Raw genomic sequence first — 23,553 nt, 5'->3', positions numbered from 1 at the left:
CGGTAAAGTAGGCCATAGTGAGAATCTTGTGTATAAGCCAATTTATAGCTTTCAGCAAAATGTGTGATGTGTGTATTTGAAACCAACATTTTCACTCTTCGAAAGAAGACTGTGCCTCAATAGTTTGAGGAAGGAAACCTGTAACCATTCTTAAAACCATAGATGGGTCAGAGGTAAATACAGTGTAGCATGATTGACCGCGAGGGTGGAGATATGCACAAGAGTAGTTTTGTAGCTGTCCTACAGCCAATAGAGTCAGCAAACACAAAGCCAGAACTGCTAAGAAAACATCCCATAATGTAGCATTTGGTTCCTTGGACTCATGTGGTGTTTGGATATAGCTGCATAGTCTTTCTGGATAAGGTGCAGAAATAAGTAAATGAGTGAAATGCAGGAATGGATGGAGCAAATCCCATCCTTATACCCATCTTTCTTCTCTCTTGTTACTACACAATATAATACATTCTAAAGTGAAAAAATAGAAGCCGTTTTTAGGAAAACATTTAAAAATAAAAACCTGAAGTCAAAGAATGACAAAGAGATCAGTTTTAAAAACTCCAAAGCAAAGTCCTATCCAACACTGTCTGGGTGCCCTGGACATACATCTAAAAAACACAACCCAGCAAGTTACAAGCAGCAATAAATTATGGCAACAGCACTTCTCCACAGTCTCCCAACCACACCTCAAATACTAATCACAGGTAACAGAGGCATTTATCACAATGACAAGGTCTGTCTTTAAGAGGAAAGGCTGCAGAGGAATAGCCAGGCACAGGCTGGAGAGAGGTCGTCTTGATCACTGTTGCTATTTGATCATCCAGAAGCAGCTGGGAGTCTAACCACACCCCCAAATTACAACCTTTGGTCACAGATGTTGGAGGAACTAATATAACTTCCAGTTTTTGTGCTTCCTTCCTCCAACCCCCATATCACCTCAGTATTCTCAGGACAAAGTTTCATCCAACTTACTCTTACCCATGCCCCAGAGGTGCCTTGGCACCAGGAAAGGCATTTGATGGTTCTGTCTGGATCGGATGCAGTAGAGATGGCTGTCATCAGCACAGTGAAAATAATTTAGCCCGTGATTTTTTTACCCACTTTCCTAACGGTCTTGCACACACATTGAATAATAAGAGGGTTCCAAGAAAATCCTTGTGGTACTCCAAATAGATATAATAAAAGGGTCTGAAACTGCTCTGTGTTGTTTCATTAGGGGGTTGGAGGATAGAAGGTCAGGGAAATATTTGTTTGCAAAGAAATATTAATAGATTGGTAAAGTAGGGCATGGTGAGTATCTTGTTTATAAGTCAATTTATAGCTTTCAGCAAAATGTGTAAGCTGTTTTTTTTGAAGCCAACATTCTCACTCATCAAAAGAAGCTTATGCCTCAATATTTTGAGGAAAGAAACCTGTAACTGTTCCTCAGGGCAGAGGCAGCAATTGCCCAGCACTGCCCTTGCGTCTTCTTTGCCAGAAAAGCCGAGAGCTACTGAAGTCTTCCACCACGCACTCTTGCCAGGAACCAGAAGTGCATCAATAACACCTCTTAGTCCATAGCATCAATGCTAGCTGATCGATCTAATATCATCATTATGGACACCTTATCATTATCTATCACTGAATTTATTGATTGTCAAATCCTGAAGCCCAGTTTCATGAAATATCATGGTATTGTAATATTGTAGTTACATTATTAAAATGTATGTTTGTGTTCAATTTTCAGAGTGTATTGTCCTCGCAACTGTATGCAGGCAAACCCACACTATGCGCGTGTAATTGGAACTCGAATTTATTCTGATGTAAGTAACATAATTTATTCAAGCATATTCATGAATGTGGATGATGAAACTGTATACAATGAGAGGATATTGCATAGTGTGACAATTGAGGCCTAATCCTATGTACCTCATGCACTCAAAGACCAAAGTTTTCAAACTTGGATGCCTGATTTGAGCACACACAGCTTCCACAGAATTCAGTGGTACTCAGTTCCTCTAAAAATCAGGACAGTTATTTGGTGCCTAAGTATAGATTTACATGCCTTACTATAGGCACCCAAACTTGAAAATTTTGGTCAAAATTGCCACTGACTTGTATGACATGAGCAACGAATGAAGGGTTAGACCCTTAATGACCCTCTCCAGATACAAATGTATTTTCTAGAATCCAGTGAAATGAAATAACATGTTATTCTAAAAATAAATATACGTAATCCTATTATTTTGGACATATCTCAGTTATGGACAGTCACATATTTGTAGCAGTCTTCAAAATTATAAATAAGACTTTCTGATGGAAAGCAAAAGAATACCATAAAGCTATTTTTGGAAATCTGAAAAATGAAATCTATTTCTCTATCATCTCTCTTTCTCCAGTGGGAGTACAGTACCCATTCATTGTTATTAGAGAAGTGCTCCTGAGCACTGAGATGCTGACAGTTATTCATGTTTAATTCCTTTTAAAGAATCTTTGAAGCATGTTTTCAAACATACAGCATGAAAGTCATGCCCCAGCTCCCCCCAATCACTCATACACTCACTCTAGTACACACACACACACACACACACACACACACATGCTTGTCTTGGGTGGAGTTCACCCACCAGAAGCAGAGCACAGCTCCATTTCCCCTTTTTGAATACTATTTCAGCCCTTGCCACTGTAGGGTTCCTGCTCACAAAATCTGTATATGGTGACTGCTCTTCCAATCCCCCAAAAAGCTTTCCTGATGGCAACATATCTGGAACTGGCAAAGATCCTACTCCTCTCTGTTCACAACATGCTTATATGGCTGTACCCCCGCACTCATATGTATTCCCCTTGGGGGTTCAGATCATGTCTCACTGGGCTCACGAGAGGGTTAGGGTGAGGATCTCTCCTACTTTATGTAGAAAGGGGGGATTGGATTTCTGTATGATACTTTTCCTCCTGGACTTGGTGATGGGATGTCTGAATGGGTTAGGGCCCACACAGTGAATGGGCTAGGGGTTGAATCGGAGGATGGGACACACATGATACTCCCTCTGGTCCTGCAGAAAATAGTCAAAAAAGTTAACACAGTCTCATGTCTGAACTTTCTCCTGATTCTTTTCAGGGTCACTTGGTGCCACCTTGGCACAGAAGGGTCCCTGGTAATGCAACTCTGTTTGAGCCATGATTATTCAATCTTTATTTTATGGGAGAGTCTAAGGTCCCCAGGGAGAGCCCAAGGTCCCCAGGCAGGACCACATTGTGCTAGGTGCTGTAGAAACATGAAAAAGAGACAGTCCTTGCCCTGAAGTACTTATAGTCCAAGATACAGACAATGGATAGGGCCAGAACATACAACATACAAACAAATGGACCTGGTGAAGATTGGCCTAGCTTTATTATACACATGTATAGTATTTTTTTTTAATTGAGATTAGAGGTACTGAAAAATGGTGTGGGGAAGGAAAGAGCCATGATGGCAAGCAGTCAGCAGAGCTTCAAGGAGCCAGTATGAGTGCAGGCCCTTCCACAAGATCAGCTGTGTTTTGGAGTGGCATTGCTGTGGGGGAAAACACCACCTTGCTGATTGGACAATGCAGGGGGATCTCCTCAAGAAAATCTTCATGGGGAGATCCTAATGAAAAGTCCCCTTCCATGGCTTTGAATATAAGGGAAAATCTGGGCCCAGGATACTGGATAGAGAGGTTTTGTGGCATGAATGTCAGTTAAAAAGAATTGCATGAATCTTCTACAAAAAGTGGAAACTAGGTCAAATTACAAAGGATGAATATAAAAAAAAACTACACAAGCATGTAGGGACAAAATTAGAAAGGCCAGGGCACAAAATGATATTAAACTAGCTAGAGACCTAAAGGTAACAAGAAAACAATCTGCAAATACATTAGAAGCAAGAGGAAGACCGAGGATGGGTAGGCCCATTACTCAACTGAGAAGGAAAGACAGTAACAGAAAATGTGGAAATGGAAAAGGTGCTAAATGACTTTTTTCTTTCATTTTTCACCAAAAAAGTTACTAGCGATCAGACGTCTAACATAGTGAACGCCAGTGAACATGAGAGAGGATCTGAGGCTAAAATAGGGAAAGAACAAGTTAAAAATTACTTAGGCAACTTAGATATCTTCAAGTTGACAGGGCCTAGAATACTCACAGAGCTGGCTGAAGAGTTATCTGAGCCATGCAAAATTCATGGAAGGCTGGAGAGATTCCAGTAGACTGGAGGAGGGCAAATATAATGCCAATCTGTAAAAAGGGAAATAAGGACAACTCCGGGAATTACAGAGCAGTCAGCTTAACTTCAGTACCCAGAAAGATAATGGAGCAAATAATCAAACAATCAATTTGCAAACACCTTGGAGATAATAAGGTAATAAGTAACAGTCAACGTGGATTTGTCAAGAACAAATCATGTCAAAACAATCTAATAGCTTTCTTTGACAGGGTAACAGCTTCATGGATGGGGGGAAGCAGTAGATATGATATATCTTGACTTTAGTAAGGCTTTTGATACTGTCTCACATTATCTTCTCATAAATAAACCAGGGAAAAATAGCCTAGGTGGAGCCACTATAAGGTGGGTGCTTAACTAGTTGGAAAATATACTAGTTTATTTTCTCTTTATTCCAACAGAAACAACAAGGTAGATCAAGTTTTAGACCAATTGACTTTGACAAAGTTCCTCTTTATCGAGTCCAATCTTGTGCAGTTAATCACTTAGATTACACTCATTAAGCATTAAAATAGTGTACATTTTTGCCATTATGATACCTGGCAACACTCTTTGCTAGTTTTACCTTCAGTTTAATTGTTAATTGTTTAAAAGTAGGTGGGAACTCTTCTTCACCTTAGTCTATGATCCTTTAAACTGAATTGCTTTTTGACTTTCTAACAAACCAAATCCATTTTCAAAACATCCATTTTTCAGTCAGAAAACCAATGGATTTTCCTGTATTTATTTATCTGTTTTGTGGTAAGGAGAAAGTTGTTGCAGCTGAGCAGTGATGCTACTAGGAGGTGCGTTGTCTTGCTACAATATGCGGGGGACTTTAGATACAGACCGCACGCTGTTTCTAACCTGCATAGGATTTTTACATAGGAGGAGATATGCTTAGTCTTGGAGCAGGCAGCAGCGGGAAGTAGGAAGGATGCAGTCCTTTGCGCTGTGTTCCTCTGTCATCTCTCCAGGGAGCAGCAGTGGGTTAGCTGCAGAGGAAGCAGTTCACCGTTTTCCCAGTAAGCCGCATTAGCCTGCGTATTTAATCAGTCCTCAGTAGTGTGATGACAAATAGCTGGCCAAGGTGATGATACTCAAACACTTTAAAGTACTTTGAAATCTATGGATGAAAAGCACTATATATGTACTAATCATTGTTATGAGAAAGAAGTAATAATAAATAACTTGGGCTCCCACCTTGCAAACACTGATGTACACTGAATGCATCCGATGAAGTGAGCTGTAGCTCACGAAAGCTTATGCTCAAATAAATTTGTTAGTCTCTAAGGTGCCACAAGTCCTCCTTTTCTTTTTGCGGATACAGACTAACACGGCTGCTACTCTGAAACCTCATGTACATGAGTAACTTTACATATGGGAGTAGTCCCTTATGTAGTTCAGTACATCTCACTGAGTTACTCATGTGCATGTTTGTTAGTTTGTATGTCAACAGGGGAAATGGAAAAATGTGTGCCTTTTGAGGAAGGAATTACTTTCAGCTCCCCAGTAGCAGTCTGAAGTCAGCGCCCTGGAGTCAAGATGAGTTACAGCAGACTATCTTGTTAGAGGATAAACACTAATTTCTACTTACCTTCTTCAAGCAAGAAGTCCCATTGATCTCAAAAGGCCAAATCCTGTGCGCTTTGCTGAGAAATAGTCCCAAATAGCCTCTAATTAGTCTCCTAAGAGTTTTGCTTTTAAACAATTTACTTTTTCAACATTCATCCATGTTATACAGAAATATTTGAAGCCATGTTGCTTGGAAAAAATGCATCCATTGTGCAAAGGAAATATATTTTTGTAGCATTTGTGAAGCTCTAGTTAAGACTTTTTTTTTTTTTACACTAGCTAGGCTAGAAGGTTGAAAATACTGCTACATAGCAGGCTGACCAAAGTGTTTTATTCGTAAATTGATTTAGAAAATTTTGGTTCTGCTTCCGTTCTCCCTGCATCTAAGCAGGGACGACGCTGAATCCTCCATGGCGCCCCACAACATTTTTGCTATTTTCTTCTCATACCATTTGTCCCAAGCTCTGAGGTTACAGTGACTGCCCCTAATCTTGATGAGATTGCTAGATATCACATTACCCTCTGCTCTGTCAGCACTACCAGTCTATTTGTCAACTTTTCCCACAGATTAACCCAGAACCATGTACTTGTGCACAGTGTGTAAGTAACCACATGCGTGTTTCTGTCACTGTTACTCATCCTCCCTTCCCCTGTACCCTCCATTTGTTTTTTGCACCCTCTTGTTTTGTCTTATCTTAAAGTAGATTGTGAGTGCTTTGAGGCAGGTAGTTACTCTTACTCTGTGTACGTACAGTGCTAGGACAATGAAGTTAAATGTGTGTGTGTGTGTGTGTGTGTCCCTGGAAAAAAAAAGGGGGGGGGTGAGAGAGCCTGGATTTGTGCTGGACATGGCCCACCTTGATTACCATGCACATTGTAGGGAGAGTGGTCACTTTGGCTGAGCTATTACCAGCAGGATAGTGAGTTTGTGTGTGTGGTTTTTGGGAGGGGGGTGAGGGGGTGAGAGAACCTGGATTTGTGCAGGAAATGGCCCAACTTGATTATCATGCACATTGTGTAGAGAGTTGTCACTTTGGATGGGCTATTACCAGCAGGAGAGTGAATTTGTGTGTGGGGGGGGTGGAGGGTGAGAAAACCTGGATTTGTGCTGGAAATGGCCCAACTTGATGATCACTTTAGATCAGCTATTACCAGCAGGACAGTGGGGTGGGAGGAGGTATTGTTTCATATTCTCTGTGTGTATATAAAGTCTGCTGCAGTTTCCACGGTATGCATCCGATGAAGTGAGCTGTAGCTCACGAAAGCTCATGCTCAAATAAATTGGTTAGTCTCTAAGGTGCCACAAGTACTCCTTTTCTTTTTGCGAATACAGACTAACACGGCTGTTACTCTGAAATAGGACCTCTAGGCACTCTCATAATGTAGATAATAAATAACTATAGTATATGCCACTCTCACAACAGACTGTACAAATTACTCACTCTACTAGAGGCCTGCACACACAACCAGATCCCTGTTGGCCCAGCGATGCAGACTGTCCACCTGGCAATTTTTTGTCCTATTGGTAGACCACCCTACAGCTTCCTGTCTTCCACTCATGAAAGCAGGAAGTCCACGCTTTCAGCTTCCCCTATTCCAATTATCTAATGCTTATTTCTGGCATTTCGATATTATGCCTTATGCCACAGAACTTTTTAACAGTATTTACACCTCAAAAAACAGTTTTCAAAGTTTACTTTGGTGTTTGCAAAAGGTATAAGATTTGCAGGAAACTGAATCAGATGATGACTGAGGTGAATTGTCAAAGCTTTCTGGGGATGCTTTTGAAGCACCTACTTGTACAGTGACTGGCTTTTGCCACTGCTATTAGTCCCTGATTCCGAGCACCAAATACACCTACAGAATAAAGAGAGGCTTTTGAAGTTGCCAAGTTATCACTTGTTTCACACTTAGAATTTGTTTTGATAAAAGATTTGATGGGCCCAGTTCATTCCTGGTATGATTCCATTGACAGTGATGAATCAGTGTGTTCTTAGCTATATCCCACGTATCTTCTCTCCAAAATAAACTCTTAGCAAATTCCTGTTTCATCATCTATTTTCATACCAGGCATCACTGCCCTGAGAACAATCTTTTATGATAGAGAATCCTGTGGTAATATTTTTGAGTCAATCACAAATGTAAAAAAGTGGGCCAGATCCTCAGCTGATGTAAATCAGCCCAGCTCCATTGACTACAGAAGTTAACGGAGCTATGCCGATTTACACTAGCTCAGGATCTGGCTCATATTTATAAATGCTTTTGCTTCAATTAACTACATGGAAATCCTTTTCCTAATATCTTTGAATAATTGTCCATAACATTCTGCTGTGGAACAGGGTAAAGTACTGAGAGAAAGACAGAACTATTAGCAATCCTATCTGTTATGAATAACATTGGGAACAAATGCTATTTGTGAAAGGGAGGCTTGTGGTTAAAATGCCTTTGCACAGTAATGCTATGCTATAGTAGCTATTGGATAATTTGCTGAGTAGCAAAAGAAGGAAAATGATTAAGCAGCTTGGTATTCAGATTCTATGACCTGTTAAATACTGACGAATATCAGAGCGTTCACTGCACACTGATAAAGCAAGGTCATGCAATGCTGTGTGAAATGTTTGTTACCTTAAAAGTGCATTATGTTGCCTTATATATGTTTGGGACTGAGATAATATCTGAATTAAAGCAACAGCTCAAAGCTACTGATGGAGACTTCCAGGGAGAGTATGCCTTTAAGGCTGCTAATAAAATGACTTGCTAAGTAATATGTAGAAACAGAAGATAATCCTGTGGGGGTGAAATCCTGGCTGCTCTGAAATCAATGGGAATATTGCCATTGACTTCAATATGGCCAGGAATTCACCCAAAATGTTTACCCAAGAAAGGCTGGATAGGATGCTAGATGGTCTGACCCTTCAAAATAGGAAACATCCCCCTATTTAAAATAAATTACTTCAATACAAAAATTATTTAAGGGCTAAGAATGAAGGTCCAGTTAACACCCAGAATTAAATGACACTTCCTTTAGAAAACTCTATACATTTGTCCCATATCCTCACCTCTTGCATCAGCCCACAGAGCAGGCTGGGACATCAGGGTCACAAATCTCCTCATCCAAGCCTTCATCTCATGTCTTCAATAGTGCAACCTTGTATTTTCTGGCCTTAACTACTGCATATTTGCATCCCTCATGTTTTTTCAGAATGCCATCTTGGTTTCAAAAACCATAGAATCATAGAATATCAGGGTTGGAAGGGACCCCGGAAGGTCATCTAGTCCAACCCCCTGCTTGAAGCAGGACCAATTCCCAGTTAAATCATCCCAGCCAGGGCTTTGTCAAGCCTGACCTTAAAAACCTCTAAGGAAGGAGATTCTACCACCTCCCTAGGTAACGCATTCCAGTGTTTCACCACCCTCTTAGTGAAAAAGTTTTTCCTAATATCCAATCTAAACCTCCCCCACTGCAACTTGAGACCATTACTCCTCATTCTGTCATCTGCTACCATTGAGAACAGTCTAGAGCCATCCTCTTTGGAACCCTCTTTCAGGTAGTTGAAAGCAGCTATCAAATCCCCCCTCATTCTTCTCTTCTGCAGGCTAAACAATCCCAGCTCCCTCAGCTTCTCCTCATAACTCATGTGTTCCAGACCCCTAATCATTTTTGTTGCCCTTCGCTGGACTCTCTCCAATTTATCCACATCCTTCTTGTAGTGTGGGGCCCAAAACTGGACACAGTACTCCAAATGAGGCCTCACCAATGTCGAATAGAGGGGAACGATCACGTCCCTCGATCTGCTCGCTATGCCCCTACTTACACATCCCAAAATGCCATTGGCCTTCTTGGCAACAAGGGCACACTGCTGACTCATATCCAGCTTCTCATCCACTGTCACCCCTAGGTCCTTTTCCGCAGAACTGCTGCCTAGCCATTCGGTCCCTAGTCTGTAGCGGTGCATTGGATTCTTCCATCCTAAGTGCAGGACCCTGCACTTATCCTTATTGAACCTCATCAGATTTCTTTTGGCCCAATCCTCCAATTTGTCTAGGTCCTTCTATATCCTATCCCTCCCCTCCAGCGTATTTACCACTCCTCCCAGTTTAGTATCATCCGCAAATTTGCTGAGAGTGCAATCCACACCATCCTCCAGATCATTTATGAAGATATTGAATAAAACCGGCCCCAGGACCGACCCTTGGGGCACTCCACTTGATACCGGCTGCCAACTAGACATGGAGCCATTGATCACTACCCGTTGAGCCCGACAATCTAGCCAGCTTTCTACCCACCTTTATAGTGCATTCATCCAGCCCATACTTCCTTAACTTGCTGACAAGAATACTGTGGGAGACCGTGTCAAAAGCTTTGCTAAAGTAAAGAAACAATACATCCACTGCTTTCCCTTCATCCACAGAACCAGTAATCTCATCATAAAAGGCGATTAGATTAGTCAGGCATGACCTTCCCTTGGTGAATCCATGCTGGCTGTTCCTTATCACTTTCCTGTCATGCAAGTGCTTCAGGATTGATTCTTTGAGGACCTGCTCCATGATTTTTCCAGGGACTGAGGTGAGGCTGACTGGCCTGTAGTTCCCAGGATCCTCCTTCTTCCCTTTTTTAAAGATTGGCACTACATTAGCCTTTTTCCAGTCATCTGGGACTTCCCCCGTTCGCCACGAGTTTTCAAAGATAATGGCCAATGGCTCTGCAATCACAGCCGCCAATTCCTTGAGCACTCTCGGATGCAACTCATCCGGCCCCATGGACTTGTGCACGTCCAGCTTTTCTAAATAGTCCCTAACCACCTCTTTCTCCACAGAGGGCTGGCCATCTCTTCCCCATTTTGTGATGCCCAGCGCAGCAGTCTGGGAGCTGACCTTGTTAGTGAAAACAGAGGCAAAAAAAGCATTGAGTACATTAGCTTTTTCCACATCCTCTGTCACTAGGTTGCCTCCCTCATTCAGTAAGGGGCCCACACTTTCCTTGGCTTTCTTCTTGTTGCCAACATACCTGAAGAAATCCTTCTTGTTACTCTTAACATCTCTTGCTAGCTGCAGCTCCAGGTGCGATTTGGCCCTCCTGATATCATTCCTACATGCCCGAGCAATATTTTTATACTCTTCCCTGGTCATATGTCCAACCTTCCACTTCTTGTAAGCTTCTTTTTTATGTTTAAGATCCGCTAGGATTTCACCATTAAGCCAAGCTGGTCGCCTGCCATATTTACTATTCTTTCGACTCATTGGGATGGTTTGTCCCTGTAACCTCAACAGGGATTCCTTGAAATACAGCCAGCTCTCCTGGACTCCTTTCCCCTTCAAGTTAGTCCCCCAGGGGATCCTGGCCATCCGTTCCCTGAGGGAGTCGAAGTCTGCTTTCCTGAAGTCCAGGGTCCGTATCCTGCTGCTTACCTTTCTTCCCTGCGTCAGGATCCTGAACTCAACCAACTCATGGTCACTGCCTCCCAGATTCCCATCCACTTTTGCTTCCCCCACTAATTCTACCCGGTTTGTGAGCAGCAGGTCAAGAAAAGCACCCCCCCCCCCCAGTTGGCTCCTCTAGCACTTGCGCCAGGAAATTGTCCCCTACGCTTTCCAAAAACTTCCTGGATTGTCTATGCACCGCTGTATTGCTCTCCCAGCAGATATCAGGAAAATTAAAGTCACCATCTTCTTGGCTCATTATTCTTACCACATAAACCCCTCCTTTGAGTCTCCCACTGGCTTCCTCTTCCCACTATATAAATATAAGCTTCTTGTCTATACTTTTAACATCCCAAATATCATATCCCCATTCCACTTTACTGATTTAGTAACCTGTTGTGATGTCAGCTCTGCCAATGTTCCTAACCTTTACCATGCACCCATCAGCTTCTCCCTTAAACACCTCCAAGCTTTCTCCCACACTGTCCCTTTTGCTTAGGGAAAAACACACTAATAAAATCCAAGCAGCCATTATCTTCTTTCAGATCCTTCTGGAGCATTCACCTCTGCCATGATGCCTACAAAATCCAGCCTGCTTGTCATGTTTAGACAGGTGACAAGCTGTGGCCTTTCCTCTTCCTCTTCTTTCTTTTTCCTACTCCCTTCCTCACTTCCTCTAATGGCAATTAAAAACAAACAAGCAAATAACTCCCCTAAAATACATGTAACTACCCGGGCCAATTCTTCACCGTACTCATTTGCATCATATTCATTGTGGTACATTGCATTCACGTCCCCCACCCTTCATTTGTATCTGTAGACTGTAAATCCTTCAGTACAAGGATTGTCTCTCTTCTGTGTTTGTATGACACCCAGCACAATAGGACCCCAATCCTAACTGGGCCCTTTGGGCACTACCATAATATTAATATTTAGGAGCAGCAGTAGCCCTAAATAATTTAAATTAGTCTCTTGATCACTGGCTGCCAGGTTGGGAATACAGCAAAATCCTAAGGCTGTTAAAGGAGGAAGGAAAGAAAGGTACTGAATAGTATGAACTCTATCTCCTCTGGCTTGTTTAAGAGCTCCAGTCAATTATTCTGAGGTGGAAAGCTTAAAAGGGCCTTTGGATAAACTTTGTCAAAGTTATATTCTCAGAAATTTTGTGACATTCATGGACTGACTATATAACAGTGAAACTGGCAACTTCAATGGTTGGAATAGGAGTTGGTAAATAATTGCTATTTTGAATTCCTGTATTTTATGTAGCATTTCGATTACCAAATAACGACAGTTACAGATGTATGTTTTCCAGTTCCAGCTGAAAGGTAACGCAGGCCTTGTTTAAACTGGTCTTTCCATATTGATATTTATACTGGTTACGTTTTTAATGTTGATTCTGTGGAATCCTCTTACAGTGAAGACTTTTTTTTTCTTCTTCACAAAACAGCTTGGTTATAAAGGGGGATTCCCTGTACCTGGAATTGAAAATTGCACAGTGCTGGGCATTGAAACAAACAAGGGCTTATCTTCTGCAGTATAGATGGAGTTTTACTATATCTGCAGTTCGCTGAAAATAGCATTACGTTATTAAAATTTTTAAGTAATTAAGCAGAGAGATTACCAGTTCTCTGAGTAATGGGTTACTCTTCTATGCACTTTATTTAAAATAAATATGTATGTAAATCATCAGAGTTGGGCAGTTTCATTAGAGCACATTAAGAACCCTGTTTTGCAGATATTACTGAGACAGAATTCCCATTGACTTCACTAAGAACTTTGCCTGTGTAAGGTTTGCAGGTTTGGTCCCCACATGATGCAACGTTCTTTAGGAATATATTGTCAGAACTTTCTTTGCAGTAAGAGGACATGCAGTTCAGGTCCAGTTACAGATTAATATTATGGGCAAGTTCTTTTATAAAGCAGTATGGGGAATTAGGAGCTCAAGATAGGAATAACCGCAAACAAGATTGCAACAACTGAGTAAAAACTGAAGACTCAAGCCAAACGGTATTGCAACATGCTCTACATAGGACTACCCATTAAAAACATTTGGAGACTGAAGCTGGCATTTATTGAATGGGGAATCTTGCTGGGAGACTTGTTGTCCATTGGTCTCTGGGTGGAGTTTATGGTATTGGTTATGAACTTCAAAGCCCTGGAACTGGCCTACCTGAGGGACCACCTCTTGTTGTTTTTTATGGCACAACCGTTAATTCTTATTGAAGACGGACTATCTGAGTGACGAAGTTGCCACAGCTGCAGTCAGCAGGGGCACTTGAGCTGGATCCCCCTCATTACAAAAGTGAGGGGGAGGCTGACAGGACATCCCTGTGAGGGCTCCAGGACTTCGGAACTTGTTTTCCCCTCCTTGCACACCTTGGTCGTAAATATCCTGAATTTGGTGATTTTCCAGACATGCGGCAAAAGATACCTTGTTCTCTGGACAAAACTAATGGGGCTTGCTTCCAGTTGATGGAGGGGGCTGGTGTCCTGCTGGCCAGCCAGCTGAGTTCCTGTAGAATGTATTTCAGTGCTGCTGAGGATTAATTTAATTGCATTTATTATATGACTAATTATGATAAGGTATCTAGAGCCATGGATATGCTTCTTTATTATTATTTTTAAATCTAAAAGTTAATGAAAAACATCATAGAACTAATGCAAACAAAAACTCTTCTGCTCTTTTCTCAGGTGTCTAGTATCTGCCGGGCAGCAGTACATGCTGGAGTAGTTCCCAACCAAGGAGGCTATGTTGATGTTATGCCAGTAGATAAAAGGAAGGTGTACATCGCCTCCTTTCAAAATGGAATCTTTTCAGAAAGGTAAAAAGCTCAGTTTAAAAGACTGTTGTTTTCCCTTCTCCTAGTAATGCATGCCATCATTTTCACATTCTTGCACTAAGTCTCTGTGTGTGGTGAGGTTAAGGGGGTGTGTGTGTGTGTGCTTGAAAGCTAAATAAATAGGATAACATGGGTGACTTACAGGGTTGTGTAAGAGTCACAATGACTGGAGAAGCTGCGGTACCAGAAATGCCTGTCTCCTCTAAGCTCATAAATCATAACCCTAAAAAGCCACTTATAAATCAAAACGACTCTCTTGTTTATTGATCCTGTGGCAAATAATGCAATGTTTGCAAAGAAAATTACCTTTGCCTCCTTTTGCATTTTTTAGATTAGTAATTCATTCAGTTGAGAGGGGTTTGGAATGGTCCAGTACTTGCTGTTTATATGGCACCCTCTTACTGAGGGTGGATTATATGAATGACCATTAACTTTTTGCATATCTTTGTATCAATGAGCGTAGTCTACAAATGATATGGGCAACAGATTAACATATAAAATGATTTCCTAAGACATACAGATGTGTATCTGAGTCTTTTAAAATCACTTACCATTATATAGTACCTTCTGTGATGACAGGTGCCTGCATATTTCCCGTTAAATTGAAGTTCTGAAATATTTTTCCGGTTTCTAGCAGAACAAAATTTTGACTTTACAATATTCTTGGTACATCCCATTCACAATCATGAAGCTAATTGTGAACTCTGGAGATGCAAACTGTGTGCCAGATCATCCCTTACACAAGAATTACATGCATGTGGAAAAGAGGAAAAAGCAAGAATGATTGTGTAGTTTGGTGGTAAGGGTACTCAATTGGGAGGCCCAAATTCATGTCCCTGCTTCAAGCACTAATTATTTATACATAGTGGATCAGCTTCACTAGGTGAGATTGAGACAGCCTTTCCCCCACAATACTCTTCCATAGCCCAGGGATTACAACACTCAGCTACTCCACTCACTTGGAATGCAGGAGACCCAAGTTCAAATCCCTTCTTCACAGCGGGAGGATTGAATTCAGGTCTCCGACAGCCCAGCTAAGTGCTCTAACCATTGGGTTCTAAGGTGGGTACTGCCTCCCTTCCAATTTTATGAATGGCACCTAAGTCTCCCACAAAAATAAGTTTGTCCAAAACTATTGTGTGAATTTGTCAAATTAGTGACAATTTTTGGGTCAACCAAAACTTCTTTTTATGGTAAATAAACAATATGTCTGAAAATTTTTGCCCCAGCCTAACTGTGATTTGTATCTGATTAGTTGCCTGGATTTTATGTGTGCAGAAAAAGTACTATTTGGACACTATTAACCCATTGCAGCCTTTTAACAGTTTATTTAAGTAAATAGATATCAGTTGTGTGGTCCATGTAAATGACGCAGCAGGTATTGAACAGCATAGAAGAACCTGCATTGCTAATCCATATCCCCAGAGAGAGGCATTTATAAACTAAAAACTTAAGATTTCAAAGCATGTATAGCAGTTGCACAGCTGCTAGTTTCAAATGGAAAGAAGCCAAGATGATGGCTCCAGTGTGCCATCTGCCTCGGGACTGTTTGTCCTACAGAACCTGCAGTTTGTCCTACAGAACCATGACACTGTTCAGCTGTGTGGCTGAAAGACCAGCAAAACTAAGCAGTTCTGCTATCACTAATGTTTACAAAACAGCATTCATTCCATAAGTTGTACCCTCAGGCTCTGTAATAATTGACGAGAAATCATACACATTCAAGGCTTTCCCCTAAATATTAGTATTCACTTTATTTGTTTTGGTAATAAGCATTTCTTTTGAAGTAAAGCGCATCAGTGGTAGAACTGTTAGTATAGATTACTGTATTTCTGGCAGAAAGTTCTATTGTTCTGATAAATTAACCCAGTCCTGCTCCCATTGAAATGAATGGCAGGGTTATATAGCAACTTTGCCATTGACTTCAAGAAGAACAGAGGTAGGCCCTTACTCAGGATTCTCTAAAACCTACTAGCAATATGTCATATAGAGAAATATGGCCTGAATGTGCCACGGCATCAGTGGCACAGGTACCAGCATTCCTCCTGCACAAAATAATTTGCAGGCTCAGAGCCTAAGAGCCCAGTCAATGAGAGTTTTGGACTCAGAAGGCTTGCACCAATTCCTAAGAGTGCATTGGAGTGTTGTAGTCTTATAAATAACCTCTGGGATTGTTTTATTTTGCAGTTTACAGAATCCTCCAGGAGGCAAGGCTTTCAGAATATTTGCCGTTGTCTGAGTCCAGTTACTAAAGTGTAAAAAAACAAAATAAACTGCAACCAGAGCACTTGGAAGAGGATAATAAAGATCACTTAGTATACTTCCTGAAGTTTGTATAAAGCTGTAACATTATTGTACAGAAGATATCAACTATTTTCCACCAAAAGACTTTCAGCTGCATGAAAATCTTAATGGAGAAAAATCTGTAAAATTAAACATGGGAGAAAATGCATTTGAAAAACTACGATATATAACAATTTTTTGAATCCTGTGTTAAATATTGCTATATTTTCTTAGCAGTTATTCCTATACAGTTAATTCAAATCTCATAAATGTTCTACATTTTTTATCTGAATACATTATTGTACGGTGCTTTATGTATGCCACTAACAATAACTTAAAAATGACACCATGGATAGACCAGAGATTTTATATCCAATTTACATTAAAAAATTGACACAATAAATCATGCCTGTAAGTCAATAGTATAACATTTTTTATGATTTACTCTAGCATTAACCAACCTAAAAGAAGAGGTGAGTGTTTTATACTTTACACTAATTATTAGACAAATATCAGATTTTTTAAAAAATTGGAAATGGAGATGACCATTAAAATGTGTTCCTTTAAAGGAACATTTTTTGTTAAGAATGGTCAATTTACATTTTTTTAATTTTCCAAATTAAATTTGATGATAAACATACTGTTATTGGACGTGGGTAACTCAGTCAGTTCAAATAACCAGACAATAAAAAATCATTTTCACACTGAGAGGAGGAATAAACTGAAAGGATTAAGTTCCCGATTCTGCAAACTCACACAAGCTTTACTTTAAGCCTGTGACTAGTTTCATTGAGTTTAGTGGGCTTCCTCATGGGAATAAAGTTAACCTCACATGCATAAGTAATTGCAAGTTTCAGGCCTTAACCTGTACATGGTATCTGTGTGCTACACATAGATTTGAGGATCAACAGTCAACACAATCTCTACACTGTTAAGAAAATGGTAACAAGGCCAATCCCCCTTACTTCTCACAACCTGGCGGATACTCCTGCAGGCCAGGACGTATAGCGGTATGGAGCCTAATGAAGATTAACTCATTTATTGCTTCACCATTTCCTTTTAATTCATTTATGGTGAATAGCCGTGTGCATTAATTTTACCATATTATGGTATATGAAGAAAATATAATGGTGATACTATGTTTCTTTCTATGAAAAGTGTATTGTGCTTTAAGACTGAAAAGCTGTTGAACTTTATTTTTGGTATTTTTGTTTCTGCTGATGAATTTATTATTTCTTTCTAACTTGTAAACTTATTGGTATTCTTCATATTTCAGAGTATTATTTTCTGTCCTTTGTTTTGCTACATGTACTACCTCATGTAGTTAGGCAAGCCTTGTTAGTTTTTTTAATCAGTTTTGAATAAAATTAATTTACATAGTAACTGTAAAATTGGCAATCTCTATTTTTTTTCCCCCACAGAAAATATATGTTTGTCCTAGCTCAAGAAGAAAAATACCAGCTACATAAAGTTTACTTTTGTTGCTGACCAAAACATTGCAAGTGGTTTGTAGGACATGGCTATAGAAAGAGGTTGAGGTTTTAAAAGCTGACTAGGCGAGTTAGGTGCATAGCTCCCATCAATTATGCTGGAAGTTGTAAGGATAATTCCTCTAGTTGGTTTGAAAGTCGCCATCAGGATATATGGGATTAGGCTTCTTTATAGTACATTCTGTATCAGGAAACTGACTATGTATAAAATGCCATCACCTTACTCAGCCCATCTACTTCCTTTATATGTGGTTAATCTTTTACTAATGGAATTTCACTAATGCAAAGAGGCCCAAACAAGAAATTTCCTGGTAATATGTGCTTATAGTTCTTAGAAACTTAAGGTTTTCATACTTTTTTATTCTCATAAACCCTACAGAACCCGTACAGCTATGGAAGAATGAAATGGAGTATTTTCTGGCTTGCATGTAGTCAGCCACAAAGAACTCAGCTTGACTTTCAGACTCGAGGTTCTGGTTTGAAGAACTGACAGTTAGAAAAAGTTGTTATTTGTAATAATGTTGGTGGGATTTTTGTTAGAGCCCCTCCTTTGGATGGATTGTGAGGTAAATTCTTCCAACCCCCACAGTTGCTGTCCCCCCTCCTTTTTGTCTATCTGTTCTTTCTGTTGCTTTCCTTCTGGTCAACTTTTTGCTCTTCTGTGTGATTTTGCTGACTCTTCTCTCCCCTCTCTGTTTTCTCTAATCCCCCTCCCCATTCACCAGAAGGCTGCATGAGGCAGGGCACCACTGATGCCACCCAAGTCTGAGCTGAATACCAAGGAAGCAGAAAGGAGAAGCTTGGGCTGCGGGGGTGGGGGGGAGGTTTGGGGGAGCTGCAATCCTGTACATGTGAGTGGCTCCTGTAACCAGCCTTACGAGTAGCTCTATAACAGAGAAGTTGCCTCCCAAGCTCCCCTTGCAGCCTCGGATGGCTCTGCAGAACTCTGCCTCTTTTTCCCTTCTCTCCTGGGGGCTTCTTAGTAATTCACCATCACAATCCAATGATAGTTAAAACACTCCCCTTCTGGGATCCAATTTATTTAGTTCTAACACACATTAATACTCCACACCAACTCTGCCCAGCTGGCCACTGATTCCACAGTTCTCTCCTTGAAACTGAAGCCCCCAGCCCTCCTTCCTGGAGTTGGGTTCAGTTCAAACTGGTCCAGCCACTCTGTGACAGGCCACTAAGGAGAGCAGGGAAGGAGGTGAGTGGATGACCTATCTTTACGACACAACTCTCATCATAGCTGCCTGCAACTTTTCCAGTAGATGAGGCAGCATGTTTGCAGCACATACCCTGGTGGATCTGGGCTGCTACAGCTTTCTCCACCCATCCTCTGAGTCGGTCTGGCCAGCCCCCCTATGTTGTGAAATTCTGCTATAAATGAACTGTAAGTTAAGCCGGAAGAGCTGACAAGGAAGGTGTCTGCAGGCAGTTACAAACCTTGGACCAGTTCATCAGTAGTTGAAGTCAACGGCACTACATCAGTTTACACTAGCTAAGGCCCTGTGCCCAGAATGTGATGACGGGGTGTGGGGGGTATTACCGCAGACAATCATTAGTAATCAGGAAAAGCCCAACCATGACATCTTTGCTAGTATCAAATGTGAAAATATACAAAAGGAAACCCCTCTGTTTGCTCCACCAGCTAGCACATGCCACTATCCCACAGGGAACGCTGCCAAGGAAAACGGCAAGCTGGGGAGCCCGGTGGAGTTTCCAGTCCTTTAGGTGGGTACTTTCTGCAGAGGAGACAATTTGGCCTGTGAATTCTATGTACAGTATATGGGGTAGCTGAGCCAGGGAGGCAACCCATATACCCTCAGGTAAGAATAACTGTCTAGAAGTGTGTCATTTCTTGAACTGGCAAAGTGCTAAATTTCAAGATAGGTAAACATCATACACATTTGGGTGGAGAATATCAGCTGATTTTAAAGCATGAAAAAGCCTAGTTTATTTGGCTTTATTGATACATATGCATAAAAACTTGAATGCTGTGTAGCTTGAGATGGCTGAGACATACTCATGTCCTTACACACAATGTCTTCTGGGAGGCTATCGCTTTTGAAGTATGTTTTGAATTTGGCAAAGACATAAGAGAACCCAGATTCATGGGAACACACTAGAGGATATTTACTTCCTGCATTTTCTCTATTCATAAAAAGGAACAGACTTAGAAATATCAATATTTAGAAATGATAAAGATTATGCATATAGTACAATACTGCTTTTGCAAGATTATGTAATAGCTTAGACTGAAATATTGTGCTGTCATATTCCTGTCCTTTCTAACTATCTTAGGGCTTTCTATAGCACTTAGGAAAATATAGGGAACTATACAGAGAATGAAGAGCCTGAAGAGCTTTATCTCATTGCCTGTTTACTGTGCAAGAAGCACCTTTTACAATTTTTCTAAAATACTGTGATATAGTCTATTAACTGGGAAATAGCATGGGATTATGTGCTTCGGGACCATATTACAATGTATGTATTATGCTTACAAAGGTACTTAAAAACCTCACCAAAGTCAGGCCCTGTGTTGGCATGATTATTTTAATTTTTCAAATGAATATAATGGGAATATAATATAAAGCCATACATTCAACCTTAGCATTAGTATATTCCTGCTGCTAGGCAACAGTGATGGTCAACAACATTTCACCTTAGATGATTGGTTTAAATCTGGCCCAGGTTGAGAGTGAGAGCATCTGAAAGTTGTCACCAACTATTCAATAGTCTATGTTTAATGATTTGGTTGTGTTAGTCTGGGTGCTAAAAGACTGGTGTCTATGTCACAAAATACCACCATTATTGTTTGCACTAAGATTTTATATTCATTCATAGATTAGAAGGTCAGAAGAACCACTCTGATCATCTAGTCTGACATTGGCCACTTGCATAACATTGACCACTGGACTTCCCTGAATTAATTCCTGTTTGAACTACTGCATATCTTTTAGAATAATATCTAATCTTGAACTAAATGTTTCCAGTGATGGAGAATCCATCATACCCATTGGTAAGTTGTTCAGTGTTGAAAATGTGCACCCTATTTCCATTCTGAAGGTGTCCAGCTTCAGCTTCCAGTCATTTAGTAAATATTATTTAATGTATGTATTGTAGCAGTGCCCAAAGGCCCCAATAAGACATGGGACCCTGTCAGGCAAGGCAGTGTACAAACATATAGGAAGAGAGAGTATCAAGAGTGTACAATATGATCAGACACAAAAAATCTGAAGGGTCAGGAGTGGAAGGAGAAAGAACACACAAACAAAGAAGTCAGAGTCATGATAGGCATGAGTCTTATTACTTCCAATATTTTTCTTTGACTTATGTCACATTCCCACTTTAGTTACTAGATTCCATATCTAGTCAACACTGACTCTATTACTCTTGTTCATGACCTTTCTCTTTATCAGCCAAGAGGCCAAATATTGAAGGATGTTTAGAAGTGTTGTGAATGGGTCAGAGTTGAGGTGCATTGACAAAAGCAACATGGGAAAATTTGCATTGCAGTTGTACTCATTTAATGGATGTAGAAAGGACTTCAGTTTCCTCAATAAATCTACAGAGGTCTTTTCAAACCCATTATATACATTTGAAAAATTAAAATAATCATGCCAGCACATGGCCTGACTTTGGTCAGGGTTTTAAGTACCCCTGACATACAAGTTTTATTGTTGTTATGACTAGAAATACCAGAAATTCTTTGTTGATAAGAGATAACAAGTAGTTTGCTGAAACTAGGAGAATTGGTGACCCCATAGGAGTCATTGTGAGTTATGTGCTTTGTTTAAGTTATCTATAAAAGATTAAACAAAAGGATACACTTTGGAGTAGTCCAGGAAAGCTTTTCTTTGTGCAAGGAGCTGACACATGAATGCCCAAGGGGGGGCCCAGAAGGTCCCAAAAGGCTGGTTGCTGATCACTTGAACCCAATTCAGACTTGGCGTAAATATAAATGTTCGTAATGTTCTAAACCTATTGCTACAGCATATGTGTGTGTGTGCTTAAGACCTAATAAAAATAATTTTAGGTAAAAGCACTCTGGTTTGTATCAATCATTTATCAGACAGAGGGATTGTGTCCCCTTTGATTTATTCCTGAGAGTGATTGTAGAGAAACAGCTAAATTACCAAATTCAGAAAACTCTGGGTTTTCTCCAAGCCAGCCAGGAGTGGTGGAGAGGAGTGGACGATTGGTATAAAACTGATTTATTTGTTTGCTGCCCAAGACAGGAGGATTATGGGAAGGGTAGAAACCTGTAATTTCTTGTGACGTAGTCCCTGAGTCAATTTATGGATACATTTTGTTACTGGGACTCAAGGCTTAGGCTGGTAGTCCGGTTGAGTGAGGAAACGAGAGAGAGAGAGAGAGAAATGGTTTTGGGAACCAGCCTGATTGATTTTGTAAAGGAGCATGGTAATGGTCTTTGTAAGCCTGGAGCCTTCACTGGCCCCAGAGCATTTCTGCAGCTCTGTAATAAAATGGTAGTAGATAAAGAGAGAGACCAGTTAAAGGCAAAAGTGGAGGACTCAGAGAAGGATAGGGTCAAGAAAGAAAATAAAGGAGTTAAAGAAAGATAAAATTGAGAAAGAGCAAAAGATATCCAGCTTGAAGGCAGAGTCAGACACCCTCTAGGTGACAAACCTGACTCAAACAGAGAGAGTGACAGGCTGGAACAGGTGGTATTTGGTTTGAAACAGCAGACAATAGAGAGTGAAGGAACTGTTACAGCCTTACTGAAGGATTCCCAGGGTAAGACACAGTCAGATCATGGAGAATGTAAGAGACAAAGTTGTGCTCTCAGAGCCAGGTTGAGAGAGCGGAAGGGAATAGTGGCTATGATTCAAGGGAGTTGTAGTCTGGGAAGGGGGGATGGGTCAGAGAAGGACCCCGACTTTTATCCTTCTTATTTTGATTATGAGAGGGATAATCCCCGTGAGTTTCCCTTTCAGCTTGGGCCCTTTGGGGCAGTCCCCATATGGTCCCTTGCTTGAAACGCTGGAAGAGTTGCAAAAGCCCCCACCGATAGCTTCCATAGTAAACACCACAGTAGAGAAGATTGGTCCCCAAGGGTCTAACCAAAGTGGGGAAGAATGAGTAGAGGTCAGGCCCTTCTCTCCTGACCAGGTCAGAGTTGCAGGGAAATCGGTTGGCCTGTTAAATTGGAGCACAGCCTTGGGGTGGCTGGTGAGGATAGCTGGCACCCCCGGTCTCACTTCGGCAGATGTCTCAGCATCCCCCACTCTCCTCTCAGAGCCAGGTTAGGGGCCAGGAGTATGGGTTCCCAGATGCTTTGGCCAAGGGAACTCCACTTCTAGATTTGTTGTTGCTGTCTGTACTTTTTTTTGGCTTAGGTTTCCCTTGCTTCCTAAGTCATTCTTCACACCCCACTCCCTCTTCCCCCTCCTCTTCCACTTCTTCTTTCTTCACATGCCCCCTTTTATTCCCCCTCCCAACCCCCCCCCTTCTTTTTTTCTTTTGTGTTTTTTGTTTTAAAACTTAAGGGTTAATGCCACAGCTAGAAGTATTTTACTGTCTTTGAAGATATGGTTGCCAAGCAATAGGAATGTTAACTCTGCTACTGATCCTAATTAAGGCCTTGAAAACAGTTTTGAGAAAAGTAGTAAATTAACAAAAGAAGAATCAGGCCCAAAGATTGCCTTTTATTTTTATGGACATAAGGGGATGTGTGTCTCCACAAGAAGCAACCCCGTTTAAACCAATAGCCTTCCCA

The 23,553-nt window shown here is 40.9% G+C and overlaps 1 protein-coding gene across 1 annotated transcript in view; it reads left to right on the top strand.

Moving 5' to 3' along the window:
• Nucleotides 1-17,568, top strand: part of CRISPLD1 (cysteine rich secretory protein LCCL domain containing 1) — a 64,776-nt gene extending 47,208 nt beyond the window's left edge. Inside the window, exons 13-15 of the mRNA XM_073330771.1 lie at nt 1,724-1,799; nt 13,886-14,016; nt 16,222-17,568. Of these exons, the coding sequence (XP_073186872.1) occupies nt 1,724-1,799; nt 13,886-14,016; nt 16,222-16,273 (259 nt within the window). The 3' untranslated portion in view covers nt 16,274-17,568. The remainder of the gene's footprint in view (nt 1-1,723; nt 1,800-13,885; nt 14,017-16,221) is intronic.
• Nucleotides 17,569-23,553: the final 5,985 nt, after the last annotated feature.

This window comes from Lepidochelys kempii, chromosome 2 (assembly GCF_965140265.1).
Source record: "Lepidochelys kempii isolate rLepKem1 chromosome 2, rLepKem1.hap2, whole genome shotgun sequence".
Taxonomy (NCBI): domain Eukaryota; kingdom Metazoa; phylum Chordata; order Testudines; family Cheloniidae; genus Lepidochelys; species Lepidochelys kempii.
This window is presented reverse-complemented; position numbering and strand designations above follow the sequence as displayed.